Source organism: Lithobates pipiens, unplaced genomic scaffold (assembly GCF_037356315.1).
Source record: "Lithobates pipiens isolate NorthernLeopardFrog02 unplaced genomic scaffold, aLitPip1_a1.2 Scaffold_8, whole genome shotgun sequence".
NCBI lineage: Eukaryota > Metazoa > Chordata > Amphibia > Anura > Ranidae > Lithobates > Lithobates pipiens.
Window position 1 is genome coordinate 499,365,921 of NW_027507903.1, and position 24,858 is coordinate 499,390,778.

At 42.0% G+C, this 24,858-nt stretch overlaps 1 protein-coding gene across 1 annotated transcript in view; it reads right to left on the reverse strand.

The window, feature by feature from the left end:
- Positions 1 to 12,400: 12,400 nt before the first annotated feature.
- Positions 12,401 to 24,858, reverse strand: part of FAM180A (family with sequence similarity 180 member A) — a 62,049-nt gene continuing 49,591 nt past the window's right edge. The window contains exon 3 of the mRNA XM_077469211.1: positions 12,401 to 13,003. Coding sequence (XP_077325337.1) covers positions 12,656 to 13,003 — 348 coding nt within the window. The 3' untranslated portion in view covers positions 12,401 to 12,655. The remainder of the gene's footprint in view (positions 13,004 to 24,858) is intronic.

Here is a 24,858-nt window from a genome sequence, read left to right on the forward strand (position 1 = left end):
GTGGATCACCAGTATTTACTCGGTTCCCTCAGCTCAAGTTAAAGCCAATGGGGTCCTGTCGACTCCCTTTCCTATCAGGAATGGGACGAGACAGGGTTGCCCTCTATCCCCGCTACTTTTTGCTATCTCCCTGGAACCGTTTCTCTGTACCATTCGCAATAATCCGGAAGTTTCGGGGCTTCAGATCGGTAATTCCCACTATAAAATCTCCGCATATGCAGATGACCTTTTATTCTCCCTAACGAACCCCCGCGTATCTTTGCCGAATTTACTTCAGGAGTTTGGGAAGTTTGGGAAGCTTTCTCATCTAAAAATCAACTTTACCAAATCGGAAGCCATGGGGTTGGCAGTCCCCACCCGAACCTTATCAGATCTTCAGGCCAGTTTTAAGTTTAAATGGACTACCACAGCCCTCACGTATCTGGGCACGAAAATCCCTGCAGACATTTCCCGGACGTTTGATCTTAACTTCCCACCCCTATTGACCTCTACCCGTTTGCTCCTTGAATCATGGACTGGGGGTCTCCATTCCTGGTTCGGAAGGTGCAATCTTCTCAAAATGACCGTCTTACCCAAATTTATCTATCTCATCCAAGCATTACCCATACATATTCCTCCCTCCTTCTTTAAACAGGTACAGGCTCTCTTTACCAAATTTGTATGGGCTGCTAAGAAACCCAGACTGCGTTATTCCCAAATGACTCTTCCCAAACAGTGGGGAGGCTTGGCACTCCCCGACATTCGTCGCTACTATCTAGCATCTCATCTCGGACGGATTCTTGACTGGCGCAGAAATAGGACCTCCAAGCTCTGGATCTGTATAGAACAATCCCAAACCCATATATCCCTGCCTGGAGCACTCTGGTGCTACAAAGACCTTCCGACTACATTGAAGACACACCCCTTGATAGGGGTGACGTTGACGCAGAGTCATCGGGCCGTTGCTCAAGCGTCCCTCTTGTCATCTGTATCCCTTTTACTTCCCGTTCTAGGTCACCCGAAGTTCGAACCGGGTCTCGACCAGACGAACTACAAGTCTCTAAGGCCGCGTACACACGCGCGGACTGTTCGCCCAACTTTGTCCGTCCAACAGTTTCGGCAAACAGTCCGCTCAAAATTAGCATGGACGGACATGGCCACACACGACGAACGAACAGTTTGCTGAAACCGTGCGCGATGACGTGAACGGCACGTACGACGGGACGAAAAATACGACGTCCTATACACTGCATTATAGCTTTCGGCGTGAAAATCCTTTCTGAGCATGCGCGCAACTTTGTTTGACGAACAAGCCTACACACGGGCGGACTGTTCGCTCAAACAAGGTTTCAGCGGACAGTTTTTCGGAATTTCCGAAAAACCTTGTCCGTCCAACTGTCCGCTGAAACTGTCCGCTGAAAGCCCACACACGAGCGGACTGTCCGCCCAAACACTGTTCAGCGGACAAAGTTGGGGCGAACAGTCCGCCCGTGTGTACGCGGCCTTAGAGACTCCGGTCATGATTACGTGGCCAAATTTCTGGCCGATGGACACTGGCCCTCTATTTCAGACCTTTCGGCAGCGGCAGGGACATATCGACTCCCCTTCTGGAAAGCCCTACAGCTACACCATTTCCTTTATTCGTTGCCACGACCGCGGGACTTTGAGCAACGTTTAACCCCTTTTGAGCTCTTAGGCTCCGGTACGGAACCATTGACCCACATTCTTTCGCAGACTTACGCCTTGCTATCCACACCGCGGGAACCGCTCCGCCTAGCCTGTCTATCCAAATGGGAGCGAGACCTTCAATGCACTTTCTCGACAGCACAAGCGCAGCGCATTGTCACCTTGGCTCTTAAGTCCTCATCCTGCACCAAAATCCAGGAGACTAACTTTAAGGTCCTCAACCGTTGGTATTTAACCCCCTCTCGTCTGAGTAAATGCTTCCCTTCCTCCTCAGACCGGTGCTGGTGCTGCAATGAAGAGGAGGGTACTATACTTCATGTCTTTTGGACATGCTCTAGACTGAGGGGGTTTTGGGATGAGGTACGCCGCATCACTCAGCAATTTACGACATATGAGGTTCCGAATGAGGCGGCCTACTTTTTACTACACCACTCCCCGACACCAGTCAAACAATATAAGAGATCCCTGGTCTGCCATCTTCTCAATGCGGCCAAAGCGTGCATCCCTCTGTATTGGAAGCAAAACTCTCCCCCAACTGTGGCACATTGGTTGAGGAAGGTGGAGGATGTGCGGAGGCTGGAGGACGTGATTCTCACAGCGCAACACAAACAAGAAGTCTTTAAAAAGACCTGGGACATCTGGTGCATGTTTATATTTTCGGCCGAAGGTCAGCGTCTATTGTCGTCCTGACCCTTCTCCACCATCTCGAGTGAGGGATGGGCTGGGGCCACCGTCGTGTCCATGCTAGTTCTTACCTTTTTAATCTTTTCTACGCCCGATCTCTGCCTTTCTCTTCCCCCTCCCCCTTTTTTTTTTTTTTTTTCTCTCTTCCCTTTTCTGACCCCCCTATGTCTTTAGCTGTTGTTACCTTTTGGTCCCGAGCTCCTCTATTTAGTAGCTCGGGACGTCCCCCCCCCCTTATTTACAGGGGGGGGACATAGGGGTCGACTTGTGCTCCGGTGCTTTCCAACTGAACGTTGATAAGGGCTATTAATAAATATTCTCCTTCTTTCTTTTGGTTGCATGTACAACGGAATACTATTTGTTATCTCCTGTCTCATGACTTGGTTTTTGTACTGCCTCTCTTGTAATCCTTGCCCTGTGTATATGTTTTATTATATGTACTGAGGAGCTTCGACCCCTCTGGAAATCAATAAAATTATATATTTGAAAAAAAAAAAGTATATTGAAGGCCCAAACTTATTTTTTTTTTTAATCTCTTTGCTGTCTTTTGTCCTCCTGGGTAGATTTACCATCACTTTCTGTCCTAGAGCCACAACCAGAAATGACAGGAAATTGTTCCAACATAAGGGAAAATTCTCTCATAGACTTGTCATCAGAATAAGTGTCCCCATAGAAAGATTTTCCCCCACTGATCCGTTAAAACCTGTAAAAAAATATCCTACCTTTTGTTTTTCTCAGTGACAACCACCACTAAGATAAATAAATAAAAAGATGCACTGTCCCTTTTAAATACTATATAACCAGTGATAATTGATATATAAAAAAAATAATATTCATAAACATTCTTATTACTAGAAGAAGTAGAAAAAAAACACAGTTTATTGCACAGTGGGGTACTTACAATGTGAACGATAGAGACAAGCACAACAGCATTTCCACACTCATGGGGAGAGCATGATGATGTCTCAGCTAGGATCCTCCTGACGTGTTTCTTCACAAAATAATGTCTTTAGGGGACAGAAGTCCTGCACTCAGCAACATAAAATAATGGCTAGTCTCTTCCAATGTGCTTTATCACAACAGAATGTTTTCAGGGGACAGAGGTGTTGTCCCCTAAAGGTGCTCTCTTGTGACAAAACACGTTGGAGAGCCTGGCCATGAAGTCATCATGCTCACCACTACGAGTCAAGAATCCTGTCATCTGAAGACGTTCTCTAGTGAGGAAACGCATCAGTAGGAGCCTAGACAAGACATAATCATGCTCTCCTCCACGAGTGCGGCGATGCTGTTGTACTTGTCTCTATCTTTTACATTGTGAGTATCCTACTGTGAATAAACAATTTTTTACTGCCGGTATTACACAATGTGGATTGTTTTTCCTTATGGCAGTTACACTGAGATTGACATAGTGAAGTACTGTACTGGGGGTCATCTTTGGAATATCGGCATTGGAGCGTGGTGGTGAGCAACGATTTATATTACCACATGTGCTGTGGACCTCCTATAACATAGAAATCAATTGTCTACTGTAAGAGGCTTGTGCAATTGGTGGTTTGTCACATCATCACTTTTTTGCATAGACTTTTTTGGCATGGGCTATCATGATTTATATTATTGCACTGTTGATTTTTTGTATCACTTAATGCGGAGCTTCGTCCAATAGGGAAAGCTACGCTTATTTGTCCCCCCCCCCCCCTTCGCTGCCACATTTGGCACCCCTTTCGGGGGGGGGGGGTACCTGGGTTTGACTTCTGGCTGACTTAGCCATGGCAACCTCAGCCAGAAGTTTGCCCCCCGCTTTTCCCTTTTCCCCGCCCCTGGGCCTTTCATGAAGCAATAAGGTTTCACTGCCGGTCTCTCTCAGCCGAGATGGCGGCAGCAGCATCCGAGAGCCGATTGAAAAATTGGCTTGGGTGAAGACACCGCTGGATTCATGTACCAGTAAGTGTCCTAATATTAAAAGTTGCTGACTTTTAATTTTTTCTGAAGGAGCCTGGAGCTTTAAAGTGGAAGTACACCCATCCATAAAACAGTTTCATTTCCGACACATGCCGGATATGTAACACTCCCATTGCGTGTGCTCTCAACCAAACTGTCAAACCATCCGATGGCTGATGTCATAACTGATCACGTACAGCATCTTGGCAGTCGTTAGATTAAACAAAGGCAAAGATGGCAGCTCCTTGGCTGAAATCGATAGGGGGGTTTACTTACACTTTAACCACTTGCCGCCCGCCCTATAGGCAATTGACGGCTGCGACAACGGGGGCGCGCATCGCGGCGATCGTTGTTGCAGGGTGTCAGCCTGACACCCGGCAACTACGATCACGGTAAAGAGTCTCCGACGGAGACTCTTTACCACGTGATCAGCTGTGTCCAATCACGACTGATCACAGTGTAAATGGGAAGAGCCGGTGATCAGCTTTCCCTCACTCGCGTCTGTCAGACGCGAGTAGACAGGGGGGGTCTGTGCTGATCGATTATCAGCACAGCCCCCCCGAGGATGCCCACACTGGACCACCAGGGACGCCACCAGACCACCAGGGAAAAGGTAATCCTCCCTAGACCACCAGGGATGCCAGTCAGCACAATGGATGCCAATCAGTGCCCATAATGGATGCCAACCAGTGCCCACAATGGGCATCACTGATTGGCATGCATTATTGTTTGGCACTGATTGGCATCCATTACTATAGTATAACACCAATGCTGCCTATGAGTGCCCACCTGTGCCGCCTATGAGTGCCCACCTGTGCCGCCTATGAGTGCCCACCTGTGCCACCTATCAGTGCCCACCGATGCCCATCTGTGCCGCCTATCCATGCCCATCTGTGCCGCATATCTATGCCCATCTGTGCCGCCCATCCATGCCAATCCGTGCCAGCTATCAGTGCCAATTTGTGCCACCTATCAGTGTCCGTCCGTGTCGCCCATCCGTGTCGCCCATTAGTGCCGCCTATCAGTGCCACATATCAGTGTCCATCAATGCCACCTCATCAGTGCCACTTCATTGGTGCCCATCAGTGCCGCCTTATCAGTGCCCATCAGTGTAGCCCCATCAGTGCCCATCAGTGAAGGAGAAAGCGTACTTATTTACAAAGTTTTGAAACTGAAACAAAAAAAAACATTTTTTTTTCAAAATTTTCGGTATTTTTTTATTTGTAGCGCAAAAAATAAAAACCGTAAAGGTGATCAAATACCACCAAAAGAAAGCTCTATTTGTGGGGAAAAAATGATAAAAATTTAATTTGGGTACAGTGTAGAATGACTGCGCAATTGTCATTCAAAGTGCGACAGCGCTGAAAGCTCAAAATTGGTCTGGGCAGGAAGGTGTTTAAGTGCCCTGTATTGAAGTGGTTAATGTATTCATTTATTTATTTAAACATTATTATGAATATTCATTTTTGATAACATTTATCACTGGTTAGATAGTATTTAGAGGAACAACACACCTTTTTATGCATTTATGGTTTATTTATCTCATATTCAGATATCTGAGTGCGGCTGTTCCTGTATACTAGGGCTGTTACTGATTAAAATTTTCGTGTTCGATTTTTTTAAATCAATGAATCTACTAATTTCGATTAATTATAACGCACATACAGATCCAACTACTTTTAGCTGATCTCCTTGCATTGCAACTCTGTATTAGTCAGTGGTAAATGTGGTATACACTATATACAATCACCCGACACTAGTTAGTTTCCACAATCCATGACTTAACATCACAGTTCACACAAATACTTTTTAAATTCAAACTGTAGCACTGACGTAAGTAATTTTTTTCCCCACAGTAGCATGACAATCCCTCCTCCTCCGGTCAAACTAATCACTATCACCTTATGGCATGGACCCCTGTGCAAACAGGTGGTCATGCAAGCGGGTATCAAAAGGGTTAACACGGACCATAAACTTCTCTCACGTCTCCTTAGATCTCAGCAAGAACGCCAGGTCATGGGTAGAAAGACAAGAACTAAGTGCTCGCTGCTTAAGTATAAGATTTAATTTTTGTGTTCAAACACAAACTACTCACATAAAGATGATAAAAGCGCAGCATGCAAAGCCGACAATCGTGTTAGTCCCGTAGGGCAGCAGCAGGTGACTTCATGCGTAGCTCCTCCCCCGTACGCTTTACATTCAATCGAAACTTCGACATCACCGGACTCCTCCCCCTTCCCTTCATTAGCAGACGGAGGCACCTGGGGAAGGGGGGAGGAGTCCGGTGACGTCGATGTCCACGACATCACCGGATCTCCGACAGAACTCACTGAAGACCCGGAAGCCGGCGGAGAGGTTAGTACCGATCAAAAGAATTTTGATTGATCAAAAAAATTCATCAATTAATCGAGGAATAAGGGCCGGTTCACACTGCAGGCGATGCGAGGCGACACCGACTTGCCTCGCCGCGACCTGCCGCGACCTCAGCGGCAACTTGCAGATGACTTCTGTATAGAAGTCAATGCAAGTCGCCCCGAGGTCGCCCGAAAGTAGTACAGGAACCTTTTTTCTGAGTCGGAGCGACTCGAGACGCTCCTCTCAGAACGGTTCCATTGTACAGAACGGGGGCGACTTGTCAGATCGAGGCGAGGCAAGTCGTGTCGCCTCGCATCGCCCGCAGTGTGAACCGGCTCTTAATCTTTAATTTACAAAGCCCTACTGTTTACATTTGCATATACACTAAGCAAAAGGTTTTTATTTTATTTTCATTAAGATAATTAGAGAGGGTGAATTTCCTCAGCAGAGGCACAGAAAGCAATACAATCCAGACAGAGGTTTTAATATTTTGAGGTTTTATCCAACTTGGAAAAATGTTTTGGCTTCATATATACTTTAATGATAATTCAAATGCAGAGAGAATGTGATCAGCTCACAGTTTGTCAATCAGTATAGTATAACAGCCATGTGTCTGTTTCCCTCTGTGTTGACTTAGCTGGCCATACTGGGGAAAGGGACTTCTCAAGTAATACTCCTGGAAGTCTTGGTGACAGAAGATTACTAAAAAAGACAAGAACCCCAGAGGGAGTTTAACAGCAAAATCATAAGTATAAATTTAAAAGGCGAATGCCAATCATTATTACAAACAAAACAAAAGACCTATAGGTTAATAAAATTATTCCACAATCTCAAGAAATCTCAAGTACAACAGATGAAAATGGGGAAGGGAGAGGGAGGGAGAGGGGAAAAAAAACTGTCTATTTGTTAAATCTTCAATTCTGTTCTCCTCTACTCTCATCATTATACATATGGTACTGTATACAGGCAGTCCCCGGGTTACAAACATCCGACTTACTCACTACCCAAGCCACCCCTCTTTGAGAGGCCTCTCAGGCCATTTAAGGAACTCTGTCTTGGGGATTGGTCTGATAAGGAAATACTTGTCCCTTTTCTTATGAAGCTCTACTAAATCTCCATGCGCAATCGGAACCTCCCTTTCTTTCCAAATGGGGAAAAAGTCCTTCAGGTCACTTTTATGAAACAACAAAAAGATAGGATTCTCTTCTTCGCTCATAAATCATCGATATGTAGTAAGTACCAGGAAACCACTTAGAAAATCATGGCATGGTGGTATAGAACCCCATCTGTACTAGCCAAACTATTCCCACAATTGAGCGATCAATGCTCGAGATGTGATTCCCACAGGGCAAATTTTTACACATCTGGGAATGCCCAGGCATCCAGCCATTCTGGCTGCAAGTCCTTCAATTGATCCACAAATTTACCAATATCTCAGTATCCAGAGACCCTGCAGCAGTTCTTCTTAACCTGATCCCTCTTTCCTGGAAAAAATACAATAAATCATTACTTAAACCTTTACCTAATGCAGCTAGAGAATGCATTCCAACCATGTGGCAACAACAATCTCCTCCTACCCTCGCACAATGGTTCGCCAGAGTGAATGATATAGAAAGCATGGAGCACCTGACCTCTGCTCTTCAGGACAAATCCGAAGAACACAAAACCAAATGGTTCTACTGGGATCAGTTTTCTGATGAATATTCTCAATACTTATGAAACCAATTTTTTGCCTATCATGACCTTAATGGCGTGTGGCTAGCGGGGCACTGTCTGCATGCTCTCCCCTGCCCCCCCCCCCCCCCCCAATTCATCCTTTTCTTCACTTTTTTTTTCTTTTCCCATTATAATGTTTGCTTCAGCTCAAAAATTAATGCACTTTATCATGGTCCAACACCATTTAAGATATAGTCCATCATTACTAGTTACTACTTTCTCAAAGGTTTCTGAATTGTTATTGATTGCACAAAACAGCTTTTTTCAATCATATAAACAGATAATGTTAAATTGTGGTATTTACGCTGACTGTTATTACCCTAACTGTGATATAGCACGTTCGACCTGTAATTGTCATCTTTTGTGCATCTGTCAATAAAAAAATAAAAAAAATCGGACTTACAAACGACTCCTACTTACAAATGGAGGGAGAGAGCAGTAAGTGAGAAGAAATTTACCCCTATGAAGAGAAATTCACTCCTGTAAGAGTTATTATGGGAAAAAGGTGTCTCCACTGAAGCTTTGTCACCAATCCTTGTTTCCACAACAATCTAAAATTTTCAAAATCAAATTGTCATATTGACAGAAAGTGAGGTGAAATCTTCTGAACAGGGGCACAAACAGCAAAACAAATGTTACAGGGGTGTTAGCTCTTCCTGGAGCTACACTTAAAAAATGGATCTGTTCCAACTTACAAACAGATTCGACTTAAGAACAAACCTGCAGACCCTATCTTGTTTGTAACCTGGGGACTGCCTGTATTGGGGTCCCTAATTCCTTATTTTTTACGTACTCAGCCCCTGTGTGTTGTAGTAGAATTTCATATTAACCAATATATTTTATGTTATTCATGTTAATTTGCATATGTTTTATTGATAATAATTATTCATATTATTATTAATATAATATAGTAGTGGTCTTATCAATATTATTATTCAATAGTAAAGCAATAGTTATTAATCTTTATTAATGTATACTATGTTATTCCATAAATATCTTTACTGGGTGAATGTGTATTAATATAGTACATTTTTAGTTTGTAAGTTCCCTAATTGGAAAAGAAACACTTTGACAGCAGTTGAACCATAGTCTGATAAGATAACATTCCTTAAAGGTAATAAATAAACCTTGTCAAGAATAAGTGAAAACTTCTTATACTGATGGTTTAAAAAGTAATTATGTGGAATATAGCAAAGTTATGTATATTAATTTAGTAAGGTCTGCTTGTGTCCTTTTAAATACATTGAATAAGATAACACTGATGTGTATGTATATATTAATAATTAGACAATATTGAATTATGTAGTTAGCTTTGTGTATATATGTGTATATATATTTATTTTATGTAAATAATATTGTACCTTTTTGTGAAACCAATATATGAATACATACGTATAGGATTGTATAGTCAAAAACAATAAGATATAACACATAAGGTAAGGTTATTGCAAGTTAATTTCCCCAAAGTCGTAAATCTGTTATCTTTGAGTTGGTGAGTTATCAGGACAAATAGGGTTTGATTTAACATGACTGGGTGCCATATTGTCTCTTTACAAGTATTTTAACGGCTAAAACCATAGACAAAAACAGTTACAAATCATTTTCATAAAAATGTAGAAATTCTGGGAATTATGGTTGTATGATAAGTATCAGATTTATAGTTAGTTACATTGATGTAGATCTTAGCAACCAACCATGTTGTACCTAATATGCTTAAAACTGTATAAATTAGACCTGCATCTTATACTTTGAACATTAACCTGTATGTTCTCACCTGTTAATAAACCTACATCACTGAGGTCCTGCCTGGTTTCGATATGTTATTATTCGACTTCATTGTGCGTGGTGGACCATGGGATGGCCCTCCCCTGTGAATTGCCTGTTGGGCCAGCAAACACCAACCAAGTTGACTGATCTTTGCTTTTATTTTATCCTTTTTTACCTAGTAGAATATGACTCTGGATTAGTTTATGATGTTAATAAACCTGTTATGTTTTTTTCATACTATATATAATGTACTTACCACTATGATTGCATTATACATCTGGTATTCCCCTTTCTTGCCTTGAAGAAGGAACTCTTTTCCAATACACGTCGGGTCTCGTCCCGATTATCATACCCAAACTGACCAAATTAAATGGTTGTTGGCAGTTTTTTTGGGTGTATCTCAGACAAGAAGGGTATCCTTGATTATGCATTGTAATATGTGGAACACTTATAATTCTTGAGATTGTAAAATAATTTTATTATGCTTATAATAAAGAATTGTATTCACCTTTTAAAATTATACTTATGATTTTGGTGCTAAAGTCTCTCTGGGATTTTTGTTTTCTGTATTATGGCTATTTAGGGATGTTGGGAAGACATTTTTTGAATGTACCACTCGACTCTATTCTTTTTTTAAGAGCACTGAACCCTTTAAATGCACTTCTAAGAATCTGGTGATTTATTATTTATTATTCAAATGTCTGTCGTTTTAAGGGCTTGTTCACACTGCAGCTGAAGGAAGCATTTAAAAGGTGGTTGTGACTCCAGCCAGATTCCCCACCAACAAATGAAAGAGTATGGGTTGGCCAAAGGGCTCACACTGGCAGTTATCAAGTTGGACATTGCAGTATGGCAGGCCAAAATTTTCATGCAATATTTTGGGTCATGGATAGCTATTCAATTTGCTGCTTCCCATTTGAGTTTCAGTTGCATTATTATTAAGGTGCATGTATGGGCACCACTTTTTTGTCATTTCGGATAGAGTAGGGGAGGATTAGAACCTCCAGACAAATATTGATGGTATCCCCTATGGGTAGATTCGCCATCTGTATTTGTTCTGGTTACCATTGTCCTCATAACTGAGAATGAGAAAAAAAAAATCATAATTTTGCATTGCCCATGGAACAAAAACAGAAATAGAGGGGACATATTACAATGAGAAAATCTTGTTCCAGTAATAGATGCCTTAAATTAATAGGCAATTTCTCCAACTGGGCACAGAGAACATAAAATAACTTGATGGTATTTTACCCTTTCCCTACTTTAGCATAAACTATAAAATAAGCCGTTTTGGCTAAACATACAGTATGTTTTAATTGGTTTTACATACAGTACACTTATAAATAAATGTAATTGTCTGAATTGAACAATGGTAATTTTAGCACTGCAGACATCCTAAATCTGCTTCTTAAAAACAGTAAGGACTAAACCAGTTGTGGTTACTTGATACATGGTCCTGAAGTTCAGCCCCTGATATAACCAAAGGGTCGCACACAATATTCAGTGAACATAATGCTACAGAAAGCTGTCAGAGACTGCAGACATGCAACAGGAGATGGTCACAGACTATGGACAAGCAATAGGAGTTGTTGTAGATGGTGGACTTGCTTCAGGCACTTTACATATGACTGCTACAAATCATTGCTATTACAAGAACAAAGAACCCATTTACAAATCAATACTTCCATATTTGTGTTCCCTACAGCCCTCTTACAAATTGCTTGTGGTATATTTTATATTCATCTCAGCAAAATCCATAAAAGATCAGACAAAAAAAAAAAAAAAAACTTAAAACAAAAAAGAGATGGACACCATAGAAAAGGTGTGAAAGAACAGGCTTGACTAAGCACTTGAGTAAGACGGACTACTGTCTGCAGGAGCACGGAGTGCTGCACGACAACTACCAAAGGGTCACATATGGCCGCTAGGCTGCAGGTTGGACACTAAAGAATAAAGGAATTTCTGCTGCAATGTTCAGCATAACGAAAGATTTGTCTCAGTTAGTCTGCATAGTTACAAAGCTGCCCCCCTCCATGTACACTGGGTATTGATGGACTTTTTAACACAGTAATGAAAACTGCAAACTATAATGTGACTTCAGTAGACTGACGTCTGTATGGTTGCTATTGGCTACTTATGTTTGTCTTTGTTGCACTTTGCACCAATTCTTCACTGGAAACAAGTCTTTGTTTCCTTATTTCTTCCTCCTAAATATCTCTGCTTAGGGTTTACAATTTTTTTTTCAATTCACTTTTGAAACATAGAATTTATCCAGTTAAATTAAAGTTTTTTTATTTTTTTTATTTAGGTAAGTGTACTTTTAACACACCCAAACTCCTTTATTACACAAAGAAAGGGTATCCAGCAGATAGATAAGTGGAAAGTCGGAGAATGGAGGGATTGTTCAAAACCTCCTGAGATAGACAACCCTTTAATTTCTAGAGTTTCAGTAAGTAAATAAATTATATTCACGGTTATATTGGCAGAGTATCACATGCAGGTATTGTAGAGAGTTTGGCAAGGCCATTGGTCATTGTCGACCATCTTTATGGTACAGGGCCATCAAGTCTCTTCTTAGTGCCACAAAGAGCTTGGTAAGGGATTCCATCCATACTCTCCTCTGGTTCTCGTTCTCCAACTTTGAAGTTTTTAAGGCTGTGTAAGCCATGGTTAATGCTGTCCTCTCAAAGTCCTCCTTCTTCAATGGCCCAGGGACACTGGACAACTGGTCTCCCAACCTCCGGATATCTGAGATGGCCTTGGGGATGACATCATTGCACAAAACATCGAAGGTGGTTGCTTTTCGTAAAGAAGACAGCTCTGGGTCACGGAGGGTCAGTCTGCTGTTCGGATCAATCTGAACTCCAGTCGACAGGAACTGAATGAATGAAGAGAAAAAAAGATATAAGTTTGCTGCTTTTTAATTGTAAGTGGGTGTCTTGAATAGAGGTGTAACATTTCTGGGAAAAACTTTTTTTCCCCTGTTTTTTTCCCCCGAAAATAATGGAAATATTTGGAATAATAAAAAAGAAAAAAAAAATCAGTGTAGTATAGTTGTACACATTGAAATAAATTTTCTTATACTGGGAAGATGAAATGCAGTGTACCGTATATAAAAATATTATGCTTGAAATAAAAGTACAATTATTTAACCGCTTCAGCCCCGGAAGAATTTACCCCCTTCCTGACCAGAGCACTTTTTGAAATTGCACTGCGACACTTTAACTGACAATTGTGCGGTCATGTGACTTTGTACCCAAACAAAATTGATATCCTTTTTTTCCTACAAATAGAGCTTTTTTTTGGTGTTATTTGATCATCTCTGCGGTTTTTATTTTTTGCGCTATAAACAAAAAAAGAGAGACAATTATGACAAAAAATGCAATATTTTTTACTTTTTGCTATAATAGATACCCCCCAAAAATATATATAAAAACATTTTTTTCCTCAGTTTAGGCCAATATGTATTCTTCTACATATTTTTGGTAAAAAAAAAAAAAAAAAAAAAAAAAACGCAATAAGTGTATATTGATTGGTTTGCGCAAAATTGATAGCGTCTACAAAATAGGGGATAGTTTATAGCATTTTTATTTTGATTTTTTTTTTACTAGTAATGGTGGCAATCTGCGATTTTTATCAGGACTGTGACATTATGGCGGACAGATTGCACACTTTTGACACTATTTGGGCCGTTGTCATTTATACATCGATCAGTGCTATAAAAATGCATTGATTACTGTGTAAATGACACAGGCAGTAAAGGGGTTAACCACTAGGGGGCGGTAAAGGGGTTAAGTGTATCCTAGGGTGTGATTCTAACTGTGGGGGGGAGGGGCTACGCTTCATATGACGGCGATCACTGCTCTCGATGACAGAGCAGTGATCTTCTCTGTCCTGTGACTAGACAGAATGGGCAAAGGCTTTGTTTACAAAAGCATCTCCCCGTTCTACCTCTCCCTGACATGATCTTTATGTCTGCCTGGTGCCCACGGTCATGGTCGCGGAGACTGTAGCGTGTGTGCGGGCGTGCCGCCGGCAGTGCGCAGGCACCCGCAGCACCCCTTCTTAAAGGGGACGTACCTGTATGCCCTTTTGCCCACCAGCGCCATTCTGCTGATGTAAATTGGCATGCGCTGGTCGGCAAATAGTTGATTAATAAATAAACGAATGCAGGCGCAGGGGCACCACCACCCCTATCCATGTGTCTGGCTCCCTAATCTACATACGGGGCACTGGATGCATGGATTTCAATTATTATTTTTTTGAGCACATGATTAGAGCCAGAGGCTCTAATAGGCTTCAAAAAAGGGTGGGCTCTGGGCGCAGAGTGGGGCCCCCCACTTGTGTAACAATAGCAAATTATTATTCGCAATTGTCTTCCTGGTTCTCTTCCCAGCCACTTAGGAAGCGGGTCCTGAGACCCGTCAGCTGATTGGCTGATAGGAATAGTGAACCTATTGGCCGCCTAAGAGGAGGAGGGAGGAGACACACGGCGGAAGCTGCCATGATGCTGAGGAGGTGCAGGGGAAGCCGCCGCCCATTGCCTGGAGGAAGTGCTGCTTGCGACCTAGATGGGGTAAGTGCAGGGCTGGTGACTGACTGACCGACCGATTGGGGGGGGGGGGTACATTACAAATGGAATAACAAGGACTGTATATGTTCAGAGCATTTCACCTATACATGAGAACAGGTCACCACCCCCCTTTCGCTCATAATAATGTAAAAGCTTCCTGCCAGTATGCACTTTCAGCTATTGATAATGCAGGTCCAGAAGCATATGTTGCTCTATGGAGAGCTTGATCAATTTTCTCCTGATTTTCGGGGGTAATTTTCTCCTTAAATTAAGGTTTTGTGTATTTTTGTGTAATTTTGGTTTGTAACATTTCCTTACTTGAAGATGCTGCTGGTGAAGAAACACTTTGTGATGATTCAGAAGCAGCAGAAAGACTGTTTCTGAAGAAATTGAACAGATATAACAAAATGCTTCGTTGGTTTATTTGACCGGTTCCCGACCAGCGCACGCCGATGTAAGTCGGCAGAATGGCACGGGCAGGCATATTGGCGTACAGGTACGTCCAATCTTCAATGCCGCCCTGCCATTGCGAGCGTGCCGCCGTACCGATCGGGACCCCCGTGAGTCCGGTCGCGAGTCCCGTGGACTCGATCGCCGTGGGCATACCTGCGATCGTCTCACGGGACGGCTGAATGGAGAAGTGCCGTTGTAAACAGCATTTCTCCATTCTGCCTAGCAACTAGTGACGCTGATCTCTGCTCCATATGATTGGAGCAGAGATCAGTGTTCACTAAATGAAAGCCCAACCCCCCACAGTTAGTAACACACCCCTAGGAACACTTAACCCCTACACTGCTACCCACTGGTTAACCCCTTCACTGCCAGTGTCATTTACACAGGAATCAATGCATTTATATAGCAGTGATTGCTGTATAACTGACAATGGTCCCAAAAATGTGTCAAAAATGTGTCTTTGACCAGCAAAATGGTCCGGTCTGTAAGTGGTTAACATACCAAAAGGGGAAAATAAAAACTTCAATTTTTAGGGTTTACACACACTTTTTAAGTAGAAAAAACTTTAAAAGTTTAGTCAGATACAGGGTATTGAAAAAATATTCTTACCCCTTGAAATTTTCCACATTTTGTCATTTTACAATCAAAAACATAAATGTATTTTATTATGATTTTATGTGATAGACCATCACAAAGTGGCACATAATTGTGAAGTGGAAGGAAAATGATAAATGGCTTTCAACATTTTTTTACAAAACAATATCTAAAAAAGATGGTGTGCATTTGTATTCAGCCTCCTTTATGCGTGGCGTGCATTTGTATTCAGCCCCCTAACTAAAATCTAGTGGAACCAATTGCCTTCAGAAGTCACCTAATTAGTAAATAGAGTCCATCTGTCCATCATTTAATTTCAGTATAAATGCAGCTGTTCTGTGAAGCCCTCAGAAGTTTGTTAGAGAACCTTAGTGAACAAACAGCATCATGAAGGCCAAGGAACCCACCAGACAGGTCAGGGATAAAGTTATGGAGAAGCTTAAAGCAAGGTTAGGTTATAAAAAAATATCCCAAGCTTTGAACATCTCACGGAGCACTGTTCAATCCATCATCCAAAAATAGAAATAGTATGGCACAACTGCAAACCTATCAAGACATGGTCATCCACCTAAACTGACAAGCCGGGTAAGGAGAGCATTCATCAGACGCAGCCAAGAGGCCCATCGTAACTCTGGAGGAGCTGCAGAGAGCCACAGCTCAGGTGGGAGAATCTGTCCACCTGACAACTATTAGTTGTGCACTCCACAAATCTGACCTTTATAGAAGAGTGGCAAGAAGAAAGACATTTTTGAAAGAAAGCCATAAGAATTCCTGTTTACAGTTTGCAAGAAGCCATGTGGGGGACAGATGAGTGCTCTGGTCAGATGAGACCAAAATTTTACTTTTTGGCGAATGGTTTAGATCAAAGCATATTCATGTGTTAGAATGGCCCAGTCAAAGTTCAGACCTAAATCCAATTGAGAATCTGTGGCAAGACTTGAAAATTGCGGTTCACAGACGCTCTCCATCCAATCTGACAGAGCATGAGCTATTTTGCAAAGAAGAATGGGCAAAAATGTCCCTCTCTAGATGTGCAAAGCTGTTAGAGACTTGCAGCTGTAATTGCAGCAATATATGGTTCTACAAAGGATTGAGACTCAGGCAGCTGAATACAATTGCACGGAAAAACTTTTCAAATATTTATTTGTAAACGATTTAAAAAAAAACATTTATAATTTTCCTTCCACTTTACAATTATGTGCCACTTTGTGTTGGTCTATCACATAAAATCCCAATAAAAGACATTTATGTTTTTGGGTGTAACATGAGAAAATGTGGAAAATTTCAAGGGGTGTGAATACTTTTTCAAGGCACTGTATGAAATAAACAAATCATTGCAGTTTTTAATACATTGTTGCATTTTTTTTTTTAAATATAAACAGTGTAAGTACCTGACTTTGACTTTCTGTCAGTCTTGTGCATTCTGTACACTGTACGGCAAAACTAAGACTGTGAAAGGGAGAAGCGGCACCAATAGCCAATATGTTGTAATGTAATGTAATGTAATGATGTACTAACAAGGGACATGATACTAGGAGGAGAGAGCAGAGATTATCTAATTCATATATGTCAAACAAAATGCCCATGGGCCGCATGCAGCCCTCCAGGCCCATAGCTCCCAACTGTCCCTGATTTCGAGGGACTGTCTCTCTGTCCCTCTTTCCTTCTCATTTGTCCCTCATTTTGGTCTGATCTATATAATTGTATAGAAAAAGCACTATTTATCAATGAAAAGTGTTTTACAGTGCTAAACCTTTCATCCAATTTCTAATTTGCTGCATTTGTACATTTCAAAAGCCAATATAAAGGAATATTAGTGGTAAAAAAGCAATTCTGGGTTTAACCAATCATGTATGCCATGCCACTGTATATATTTACATGAATTACCATGTATTCATTATCATCATGTGTTGTTATGTATGTACTCATCTATCCATCATGTTCATGCCTTGTGCACACTTTATGTATATAAATGAAATTATTTTATCACTGTTTTTATATCTATATTATCAATAAAACTATTTTATATTGATTTTTACCTCCGCTATTCAATTGCTTCATCTAAAGTCCCAATTTCCCTTTTATTCTCAACTTAAACCAGAGATGGAGGCACTTTATTTTGCTTCACTCAAAGCCCCAAACCTCATGTCTTTGTGTTTGGTAACAGGTGTCCCTTATTTCCATCTTAGAAAGTTGGGAGCTATGCAGGCCATGTCATGTCACCCTCTCCCTCCGCTCACGACTATCACTGGTAAACACAGAAGCCTTCTGTATTTACAAGGACACCGTTGCTCTCGACAACTTGCGGCTCTCGCAGATTCCTGCATGCACTCACAGCAGGGCACAGCACAATCGAGAGGTTGACCAATGATCTCCCTGCAAGGCGAAGCAGAGCCAGGCCAGGTAGGTGAGATACGAGGAAGTTTGTAGGGGGGAGAAAGATGAGGGCTGAGGAGGGAGATGTGTGCAGAGACCAGGGATGGAGGAGAGTGGTGCAGAGCCAAGAAGGAGAGGTGGAAGTGAAGTGTGGACAGCTTGTGTTGCACATTGTGCATAATGCACTGCTCAACCCTGCACTGAATTCTGCACTCTGTACACAGCACACCCCTGAACGCTGCACACAGCACACCCCTGAACTTTGCACTCTGTACACAGCACACTCCTGAATTCTGCACTCTGTACACAGCACACCTCTGAACTCTGCACTCTGTACAGAGAACACCCCTGAACTCTGCAAACAGCACACCCCTGAACTCTACACTCTGTACACAGCACACCCCTGAACTCTGCACTCTGTACACAGCACACCCCTGAACTCTGCACGCTGTACACAGCACACCTCTGAACTCTGCACTCTGTACAGAGAACACCCCTGAACTCTGCACACAGCACACCCCTGAACTCTTCACTCTGTACACAGCACACCACTGAACTCTGCACTCTGTACACAGCACACCCCTGAACTCTGCATGCTGTACACAGCACACCTCTGAACTCTGCACTCTCTACCTAGCGCAATTCTGCTCTCTGTGTGCCGTTTACTCCTGAACTCTGCTCTTTCTCTCACAGGCATGTGCACGGGGTGTGCCAGGTGTGCCTGGACACACCCTAATCACCCCATGCACATTAGCATCATCGCTCATTATCGCTCTATGTGTCAGCAGGAAGATGGGAAAGATCCCCCTCTTACTGGCTCTGTCATAAGAGAAGTGCTTCCGCCCTTTCTGGCATGGAGATCGATGTGCCGGGGTCATATATATATATGTAGACACACACGTGTTTCATGTGTTTGAGCTTTAAGGTGCACACCCTAATTCAACAGGCTGCTTACACCTATGCTCTTACTTAATAATTTAGGTTAGTACTAAAACCAGTAATAATCAAATGCAGAGGCAATGATTTAATATGATAAAGAGTAGATGCATAGGGGTTGATTTACTAAAGGCAAAAAGACTTTGCAAGAGCAGTTGCTTCATTGCTTAGTAAATGAGCAAAAACTATGCTGACTGCCATCATCCAATCATGTGCAAGCAAAAATGCTATTTTTTTTACTTTCCTTGAACATGATTGGGTATTCTTTGAAAAGTGAAGCATTACCTCATTTACTAAGCTCTGGAGCAACTGCACTTGCAGAGTGTAACTGCACTTCTGCAAAGCACACAGTCTATTTGCCTTTAGTAAATCAACCCCATAGTCTTACAGATACAACCGACACTTTGAGGACAACCATAATGCTGATGCGACCCGGAATGAAATTGTTAATTTATTTCTGTAATTCAATTAAAAAAGTGAAACTCATATATTATATACAGTAGATGCGTTTCACACAGAGTGATATATTTCAAGCATTTCTTCCTTTTAATTTCAGTGAATATGGCTTACAGCTAGTGAAAACCCAAAATTCAGTATCTCAGAAAATTTGAATATTACATAAGACTAATAAAAAAAAAAAAAGGAGTTTTAATACAGAGATGTTGGCTTACTGAAAAGTATGTCCATGTACAGTATTGTATTCATTCAATACTTGGTCTGGGCTCCTTTTGCATGAATTATAGTATCAATGCAGAGAGGCATGGAGACGATCAGCCTGTCACTGCTTAGGTGTTGTGGAAGCCCAGGTTGCTTTGATTCAGCTTCAGCTCCTCTGCATTGTTGGGTCAGGTGTCTCTCATTTTCCTCTTGACAATACCCCACAGATTCTCTATGGGGTTTAGGTCAGGTGAGTTTTCTGGCCAATCAAGCACAGTGATACCATGATCATTAACCCAAGTATTGATGTACTTTTGGCAGTGTAGGCAGGTGCCAAGTCCTGGTGGAAAATTAAATCAGTATCTCCATAAAGCTGGTGTGCAGAGGGAAGCATGAAGTGCTCTAGAATTTCCTGGTAGAGGGCTGCGCTGGACTTGATAAAACACAGTGGAACACCACCAGCAGATGACCTGGCTGCCCAAATCATAACGGACTATTGAAACTCCCACTGGACCTCATGCAACTTGGATTTTGTGCCTCTCCACTATTCCTCCAGAATCTGGGACTTTGAGTTCCAAACGAAATGCAAAGAGGACTTTGAACCACTGAGCAACAGTCCAGTCCTTTTTCTGACGATTCTGATGTTGTCTCTGATTCAGAAGTGGCTTGACACAAGGAATGCAATAGTTATAGTATAGTATAGTAATAGTAGCCCATGTCCTAGCTACGTCTGCGTGTGGTTCTTGAAGCACTGACACCAGCCGTAGTCCTCTCCTTGTGAATCTCCCACAAATTCTTGAATAACCTTTGTTTCACAATCCTCTCAAGGCTCCTGTTATCCTTGTTGCTTGTGCACTTTTTCCTACCACGGCTTTTCCTTTCGCTCAACTGTCCATTAATATGCTTAAATACATCACTCTGTGAACAGCCAGCGTCAATGACTGTGTTCTGGACACTTGGAAGTGCAGTCCCTGTAAATCTGAGGGGTTGATCTGAAATGAGGGGAAGCTCTGCTGATTTTATTATCCAATCACGTGCAAGCTAAAATGCTGTTTTTTTCTTTTCCTTGCATGTCCCCCTCGGATCAACAGCGACTGCACTTCCAAGTCCACTTTCAGTGCTATTTCAAGTGCACTTTGCACTTGTAGTGCAAAGTGGATTTGCCTTTAGTAAATAATCCCCCATGAGTCTACGATACTGAACTTTTTCACAATATTCACATTTTCTGATACAGAATTTTGTTTTTCACTAGCTGTAAGTCATAATCATACAAATTAAAAGAAAGTAATCCTTAAAATATATCACTTTGTGTGTAATGAATCTATATAATATACGAGTTTCACTTTTTGAATTGAATTACTGAAATAAATTAACTGTACTGATGATATTTCAATTTTTTTGAGATGCACCTGTACTAAAGGATAGCCAATTACATTGTCTAGTCTACCTCCTCATTCACCATCATTGTAAGTTTATTGTTCAATGCAGTTGCTCCTTAACCTCCTTGGTGGTACGATTATTTCGGATTTTAGGTGCTAAAAGCGGTACAATTATTTTACATGAAAATTTGGCGTTTTATATTGTAGTCCTGTAATTCTTAGGAATAACTCACTTAAATCTGTCCAAACCAGAGTCTAGCAGACATCCAGTTTCCAGGCATAAAGAACAGTTTTTATTATATAAAACTGCATGCAGGGCACTGGGCAGACCACTAGGGACAAAGGGGATGTGAAATAATTACATACAGCAATGTAATCTGTAAGATTACATTATACTGTATGTATACTGTGTGTTTCACTTTTTGAATTTGGCGCCGATCTATGTCCCCGTGCATCGCAACGCTCGCAGGGCACGGAGATCGGCTCCGTGATAGATCGAGTGAGACACGGCTCGCTCGTACAGAGCGGGGACATCGCTGTATCCGAGGGAGAAGGTAAGTCTGGCTTGGGGTTACCGCTTTTGGTATAAAAATTCCCCCCCGAGCCAGACTCGGGAATACCGTCAGGGGGGTTAAAGGCCAAATTCAATCCACAGATACAGAAATACAACATCGATTTCTATACTTGGTCAGTGGCGGTTGTCATTTTTTAAAAATTTTATGTTTTTGCGGGGGGGGGGGGGGGAGGGCAAACAACCCCTCCCCGACGACCACCGACTGCTATTCTCACACAGCTGGGTGGGCATGGAGCGCAGTGCTCTGCCTCCTGAGCCCACCCTTTTTTTGAAGCCTATGAGAGACTCTGGCTCTAACGATGTGCTTAAAAGAAAAAAAACGATCCCCCATTGGAATCCATAGTCCGGCGCCTTGTATGTAGATCTGAGGGCCGGACGCATGGATAGAGGGGGCGACACCCACGTGCCCGTAATGGACAGGCCGTCACTGATTTACATCCACTGTCCTGTAAAACCATTGTGCTGAATGTATAAATATGACTGCACAGTTCAGTAGGGTCTAGTGTTTCACTGTGCTGTGCAGTGTACTCTGTAATCTAATAGACCTGGTCAGACACGCCTCTCCTATTTCTCTTCATTACAGCTCTTTGTTAGGACACTTATGCTAAGGGTTGTGCTAAGGTGTGCGGCTGTTACTCAGCTCTGCCAGCATTGAGCAAAAGAGTGGGAGGGCACTCTTTTGCTCAATGCTGGCAGAGCTGAGTAACAGCCGCACCCCTTAGCACAACCCTTAGCATAAGTGTCCACTGAGGGAAAAGGTATTTCAAAACCTGTGTTTTGCCCCCACCCCCAAACATCTTTATGTCCCCCTTGTTTATTTTATGCTTTTTTCACTATACTTACCTCTGTTCCTCTATGGATCTTTGCTTGGTGGTCCTCAATGATGCTCTTGAGTTCAAGGCACCACGGGGACACTCCATGAGGGGGTGGGTCCATGACACCCTGCACTCACATGTTCTCAGTCTTTCAGGTTCGGCACTAAGCTTCATTTAACCTGGAGGACTGAGGACATCATGTTGCAAAAAAAAAAAGAACAACAGAAGTATAGTTCACACTAACGTGAGTAATGAAACAAAAACATTTTCGAGTGTATTTAATCATCTGTGGGACCTAAATAAAAAAACAAAAAACAGGAAAAAAAACAATGGTAGCCCAAGTTGGGTTGAGATGCATACATGGGGAGAACTATAAAGAGAAAAAAATGTGTGTGAGGTTTTAACTGAGCTTTAATAAGAATTTACAGGGAATAGGTCTGATGAGCAAGGTGAGGTAACCATAAAATAATAATAAAAAAAAAACATAAATACGACGAAAACAAAATATAGGTGGCTGTCATTTGGGTCACTTGACCTCTGCCTACTCTTTTTTGAAAATACAGAGACCAGCAAGCAAACTTCCCTATATCACCTATACAATTGGAGGACTATAGTCTACACATGGCTGCAGTAGAATGCTACAATTTAAAAAAATAAAATAAAATGAGTTCTAGTAGCTGTTATTCATTTACTTACCAAGGGGTGGTGCACTTAGGCTACATGTATCAATGTCTACTACAAAATAATTTCTGTACCTGAAAACTCAGGCTTTTAACCTCTTCTGTATTGTACTTTTTTTTTGCAAAAAAATAATAAATGCACTTACATTGTTAAAAAAATATATAATGTGCATTTTATTTTCATTTATTTTTGCACTGCAGCCTGCAATGTGTTACAACACTAATCAGAGATGTATTGGTACAATGCACAGCCTCCTGTGGACTATTCCTCCAGCTGTAGGTCTGTACAGAGGTTTGGACCTTTGATTACAAGGCTGGAAGAATTCAGTGGACTACAAGTATGATAACATATTGAGAACTATGAACTACTGCAGTAGAAGATGGGACTTATAGTCTCTTCATTCTCAGATCTCTATCCAATAAAAAAATAGTCTGAGCCTGTGGGGAGAAGAAACCCTGGATTGAATAGGAGGAGGTGGAAAATGCCAGAGAGGAGGGGGTTTCAGACTTTGACCATGTTTCATGTTACATCCCAAAGGCAGACTTAGCTTTTAAAGAAGATCTCTGCCAAAAACATTGGTGCGCACAGCCTGTTGCATTAGGGTGTGCGCCCCAAAGCTCAAAACACACATGCCTTTCTCGGACAGTGAAGGAATAGGAAGTGCTCTGTGCTGAGCGGTTTCCTGTTCATTCACAAACTGAAGCATAGTAAACACGGTTTACTATGCTTCACTTATAAATGAACACAGCGAGCAAGTGTTCACTGTGTTCATTTAGAAAAGGAAGGGCCAGTAAATTCAATATTTACTAGCCCCTTCCCTCACTGTCCATCCTAAAACATTCTCTTCAACAGCCAGGGGAGAGGAGAGGTAGGAAGCCAGCAGCACTGCGGGGTGGGGGGTTGACCAACACGGGGGGAAGCCTGGGCAGTAGGGGGAATTGGCACTGCATGTAGTGATTAGGGTGTGCCAAGCCACACCTCCTGCGCACACCTATGGTCAAAAAGTACAATTATGTTTTGGTTGGCCTGCCTTTTTTGTGCTTCCCCTTCCTGAAGCCTACACATGTCGCAATTTAAAAAAGAGGGTTCAAGTTTGTTTTGTGATTGTAATATATAGATGGATCAAAATGAGTCTCAGTACAGATCAGCAGGAACCGATCCATCTATGATCCATCTATGACCATCCCCACAGAAGTCGATCTTTGAATCGATGTCTGCTGAATGGAAATGTTGGAAAACATTTCCCAATCAGAGGCTGCAGCCACTGATCAGTGTGTTGTGACAGAGGAGGAGTCCCACTGTCACAATACAATGTTTCAGCGGGGAGGATTCCTCCATTCACCTCTCCTGTGTGGATGAATGAATCTATTATTTTTTTCAATCAGCCTGCTGGCTGGTTTAACAAAAAGAGTCATCTATGGTCAACTTAAAGGCTTGTTTTCACTAGCATTGATTGAGATGAATTATGAAACTAGCATCAGTACATTCCCATTCACTTCAATAATCAGTGGTTGCCAACCTTATATACACAATGCTAGTTGTTAGCAATTTTATCATCAAAGATTAGGTGTTTTATGCCATGTTCTGAGCCAGGATGTTTCAGCAATTCCACTTATGTTACCATGTCGATTTTGTAGAAGCAATGATGAATAGTCAGATGGATCTTGTGAAGAGCTTGTTTATTCCAGCCAGCAG